The 5,551-nt window shown below is 47.3% G+C and overlaps 1 protein-coding gene across 1 annotated transcript; it reads left to right on the top strand.

Annotated features, from left to right (window-relative positions):
• Positions 1-1,323: 1,323 nt before the first annotated feature.
• On the top strand, positions 1,324-5,178 carry LOC123191362 (uncharacterized). The gene is made up of 5 exons (XM_044604133.1): positions 1,324-2,374; positions 3,223-3,672; positions 3,964-4,726; positions 4,766-4,813; positions 4,974-5,178. The coding sequence occupies exons 1-5, from the start codon at positions 1,324-1,326 to the stop codon at positions 5,176-5,178; spliced, it is 2,517 nt and encodes an 838-aa protein (XP_044460068.1).
• Positions 5,179-5,551: the final 373 nt, after the last annotated feature.

The raw sequence follows: 5,551 nt of genomic DNA, 5'->3' as shown, positions 1-5,551 counted from the left end.
TAAAATACAGTGAAGGGCATGAGAGAATATGTATAGAACCTAATGCTACGCATTGGAAGGAGCTCCCAAGCGCGTGAGATATGTAAATCTAATGGCTGTGATTTGCTTAGCTACGGTTGTGTAGATAACCATTGTGTTCTGCTTAGCTATGGTGATGAAGTTTCTAAAAAAAAAGCTATGGTGATGAAGATATATAATGGTGATAATCTATTTGACTAAACTAGCCATAAGATCAAATGCTACATGTTTTTTACAAGAATTTCAAGCACAACTCTCTATTTTTCTTCATAACGTGATTTAGCTAGTATATAGTAAATAGATAGTTAAAAGACTACCAACTACTTGATTTATGATTACCTTTCATTCTGAATGAAGATTCCGAGCACATGATTGCCAACTTGCATCTCATTAGTTTCCTAATCCAACTACCCAACCTTGAGCAACAATTCTTAAGAAATCTCATAGAAGTATAATCTTAAAAGGGTAGGTGCATGACCTTCGGCACAACAATCTTTATGTATGGTTATGTAGATAATATGTAGTTCTCAAATACAGTAAAGCGCATGAGACAACATGTATATAGAACCCAATGCTATGCAATGCAAGGAGATCCCAAATGCAGAAGATATGTAGTTCTCTCTCTCAAAAAAAATGTTGGGATTTGCTTACTTATGGTTATGTAGATAATCGTCATGCTCTGCTGCTTACATTATGAAGATCCAACGGTTGTTTTCTGTTTATTTAATGCTAGCCATGAGATCAAAAAACAGATGTTTTGCTTTTTTAATGAGAAACTTCTGGCAAATCTCTATTTCCTTTGTAATATAAATATCAGTATGTAAATAGATACATAAAGACTACCAACTCATTGCTTTATAAGTATCTGTCACTGTGAACCGAAATTCCCAGCACACGAGACTTAGCAACTTGCATCTCATTAGTTGCCTAATCCAACTACCCAAGCTTGAGCAACAATTCTTAATCAGTCTTAAAGAAGTATAATCCTAAAGGGGTAGGTGCATGACCACATGCACTGCAAGTTTTAGTCAATCTTAAATAAGGACGTGCTCATCATTGTGTGTAAAATACAGTGAATCGAGACAAGAAGATGAATGTGATGTGTGAAAACTGAAACGCTACAATCCAACCACTGTCGTCGTCGGATCATTCATCAAGGGAAAAAGACATAGGGGTATAAAATCACAAGACATGTGGTCTAATCACACAGACAAACTAAAGGCAATTTGTTCATGTCCATATCCGCATATGTATATAACCCAGTGCTATGCAATGCAAGGAGCTCCCAGACTCCCAGCTAGCAAGATGAGTGACATCTCCATCTCCATCTCCACACAGCCACCAACAAATGAAACTGCGACGTCCAACGCAGTTCCAGACTCAGAGCTATTGTATGAGCTGAAAGAGCAGCTTCTGCTGCTGACCACTCTGGTGGCGACGGTGACGTACGTCTCAGGGCTCAACCTGCCGGGGGGAGCCTGGCAGCCGGAGCAGGAGCAGGGGCACCTCGCTGGCGACCCGATCCTCCGGGACGTCCACTACCGCCGGTACCTCATCTTCTACTACAGCAACGCCACTACGCTCGCCTCATCGGTCGTGGTTTGCCTCATCCTCATCATGCTAGGCAGGAATAGCCCAGTCTGGTCGGTGTTGTTGCGGGTGGTCATGGTGCTCGACCTTCTTGGACTTATGGGTTCGTACGCAGCCGGCACCTGCCATGACACCTTCACAACCATCTGGGCTGTGGCACTCGCCTGCCCCGTCCTGCTCACATATGCTTTCCTCAGCTACCTCGGTCTGTTCCGCCGCTGCAGTACACACACAAACACAAACACTGGGCAACAAGAGAATGAGAAGATAGCGGTGCTGATGCCACTGGCGGCCTTTGTCGTCACCATCTCATACACCGCCGGGCTGAACCCGCCTGGGGGCTTCTGGAGCAGCACCCAGCAGGAGGACGGCCTCCTTCTTCACCTCGCCGGCGATCCGATCATGCAGGACAGCGAGCTCCGGAGGTACCGGGCCTTTTTCGTCTGCAACACGATGGCGTTTGTCGCCTCCTTGTCCATCATCCTGGTGCTCCTGGACAAGAAATTGAGCAGGACCATCGCGGGTCGGTTCGTGGCGGTCTACACCTTCATCGCCGTCGCTCTCCTGGGCCTCATGGGGGCTTATGCTACTGGGAGCTGCAGGGAGACTGACAATACCATCAAGATCATTTTCCTTACCACTGCGGTTCCTGCCTGCGTAGGCCTGCGGCTGGCTCTTAATTATGTCTTCGATTGGAAACCAATCAAGAAAATGTGTGATTTGTTCTCTGGATGGTTGGACTACTTCAGAAGCACCATTCCCGCAGGTATGCATACTCTACATGTCAATCTCTTGATTTGTTTGTTAATTCCCATATGAATCCTGCCTTCGTGCACTTCCGATTTTGTTATTCTTTGTTGCAAATGCTAATAAAATTATGGTTTTTTCATCGAGTATATATAGATTTTGTCCCAAAGTCAAAATTTTGAAACTTCACCCTGCAATTTTTTTTTGCAAACCAAGTCAATATCATTAGATTAGTTATGGAATGTATTCATATCATAGATATTGATATCTTTTAGTGAAACTTTATAAAGTTTGACACATTTGAAATAGAGGGAGGCAGTAATTCGAAGTCATCAGCAATAGATCCAGACATTAGGATTTGCACAACAAGTGCAAAAAGATGAGGATATTTTGATTGGATGGTTGGCAAAGAAAAACACCATTTTTTTTGTCGACTAACCAATAATATCTACCCAACTTTTAGTAAAAGAACCAAATTTACTAAATCCAATTTGCTTGAGATTATCATATGTCTAAGTTGATGTGATGTTGCTGTCGTGTTGAGGTTTGTGTAGAAATGGAGACAAGCTTGATTAGATAAGGCGGCAAGCTTAATTAGATAAGGCGGCAAGCATTATGGGTCAATTATGTATAGCCAGACCCCAAAATAATTATGTTGTATGGCACGGACAGTATAGACAAGTGACCAAATAAGTTAAATAGAGAATACTATAAAAAATAACCGTATGCAATAGAACAATATCAAATAATTATGTTGTATGCCACACAGACATACGGCGACTATATATGCTGACTAATTCTAATTAGGAAGAGTAGGTTAACAAGAATTAAGTGCTTGGCTGAATGATTGCCTGATTGATTATGCAGGCACAGTGGACAAAGACTTAAAGACCAGTCGCTATTTCATTATGGTACTTGCCATTCTCGCGGTGAGCATCACTTACCAAGCAGGATTGGATCCACCGGGAGGCCTATGGCAAGACAATCTTCATGGGCATAAGCTTGGTCACCCAGTGCTCCGGACGACGCATCCTGCTCGCTACAAGGTGTTCTTCTACAGCAACTCAGCAGCTTTCGTGACATCTCTGGTGGTCGTCATGATGGTTCAGAGCAAGTTTCTGCTCAGGCACCGCACACTGGTGGCAGCCATGGTGCTGGACCTGATTGGCCTCATCATCGCCTACGCCGCCGGGAGCACTAGGGATGCAACCACATCCATCTATGTTGTCTCGGTGGCTTGCCTTGTCCTCTCCTACTCCGTCGTCCATATCGCGTTAGGAGGAGAAAAGGAGAACTTCGTCAATTCTCCTCCTGCTGGTGGTGTTGCTCTTGCTACTCCTCCTGCTACTGTTGCCTCTTCTACTGCTGCTCTTGCTCCTCCTTGCACTGCTGCTGCTACTCCTGCTCATCCTGTCGTTGATCATCCTTCTACCGAGGGAGCCTCCTCCTGCTGCTGCCAGCCTGCTGATGCTACTCCTCCTTGTACTGCCACTGCTAGTCATGCTCTTGCTCCAGCTGCTGCTACAGGAGGGGCCTCCTCCTCCTCTTGCTATTGTCATGCTGCTGGTGCTCCTCCTCTATCTGCTGCTGATCCTGTTACCGGAGGAGGAGGACGAACCAAGGAGCAGCTCGATGACAAGCGCCAGGTGTTGCTGTTAATCGCCATATTGGTCGCTGCGCTTACTTACCAAGCGGGGCTGACGCCGCCGGGCGGCTTCTGGTCAGCGGACGACGAGCAGCTTGGCCACCGCGCGGGCTACCCAGTCCTCCTCGACAACTACCCGCTGCGCTACAAGGCCTTTTTCTACTGCAACGCTGTTAGCTTCATGTCGTCGGTGGCTCTCATCCTCCTCCTTGTGAATCGTAAGCTGTACAGGCCAGGGATACGATGCTATGCACTCCACGTGTGCACGGCAGTGGGCATGTTCGCCCTCATGGGTGCTTACGCTTCCGGGAGCTCCCGCCATCTCAAGACCTCCATCTACGTGTTGACGCTGGTGGTCGCGGTATCGGCCTCCATACCTCTGCAAATAGTCATCTTCTGGTACATCCGTAGGTACAAGCCCGGCCCTCAAGATGAACATAAACCAGGACGGGTACTAGCACGTGGCCGAGGTCCAGAGAAAGGCGAGGAGCTTGAGTACCTAATGCTGCTAGGAGTCATGGCTGCGAGCGTGACTTACCAGAGCGGCCTGAGACCACCAGGTGGCTTGTGGCAGGAGGACAACACCGCCTACTCCGCCGGCAACCCGATCCTACATGACATCAACAAGCGCCGGTACGACGTCTTCTTGTACAACAACTCTGCTTCGTTCATGGCGTCCATCGTTGCCATCGTCATGCTGCTCCCATTGACGCTGAGCAACCTCAAGTGGAAGTTGGTGCCGTTTTTTCGAACGACCGTCATCAGATGGCCACTCTGGCCAGTACACACGGCCATTTCGCTGGACATGGCCGGCCTCCTGGTCAGGGGCGGAGCCAGGGGGGGACGAGCAGGGGCCTGGCCCCCCCCCCCCCAATGATCAACAATTTTAGTTAAAACTACTAGTAACTATCAACGAGATTCGATCAATATACGTACTCGGCCCCCCCTATACTCGAATCCTAGCTCCGCCACTGCTCCTGGTGGCCTACGCGGCAGGAAGTACCAGGAAGTGGGAATCGTCCATGAATGTCGTCTACCTCGTCCTCCCCGTGCTTGGCTGTATTGCGCTCTACGCAGCAGCAGCAGCGATATACATCCGCAACAAAGAAGGCAAATCCCCGAACCAGCCGCAACAGTCCTCAAGCATGCAATTGCAACAACGAAGGGCAGATGTTTAATAAACAAATAGCCAACGCTGGGTCTCCTCCATCTTAGCGTGTTAGCCCTGAAGAAACTTGTACCGTGTACATCACTGTTTGATGGAACTGTTGTGTTTCCGCTTGTTGTGCATCTATCACTGTCATTTCTTTCTTGTTTTCCTTGCATAGACAGACAGGTAGGTTAGAAAAACCCGGTGATACTCCCATGTTGTCCTTGGGTGAATCAGAAGGCGACCCTAGCCAGGGCCGGTCCACACATGTTTGGGGGCTTTGCAGCGAAACAAAAACTTAGGGTCCTCCTCCATACATGAATACTCAAATTCGTACTTGATATTGCATTAGTAAAATAATCAATCGGTACGACACACTCCGTTTCAAAATAATTGTAGTT

This window comes from Triticum aestivum, chromosome 2A (assembly GCF_018294505.1).
Source record: "Triticum aestivum cultivar Chinese Spring chromosome 2A, IWGSC CS RefSeq v2.1, whole genome shotgun sequence".
Taxonomy (NCBI): domain Eukaryota; kingdom Viridiplantae; phylum Streptophyta; class Magnoliopsida; order Poales; family Poaceae; genus Triticum; species Triticum aestivum.
The sequence above is the reverse complement of the archived record's forward strand: the minus strand, read 5'-3'. Positions and strand labels throughout refer to the sequence as shown.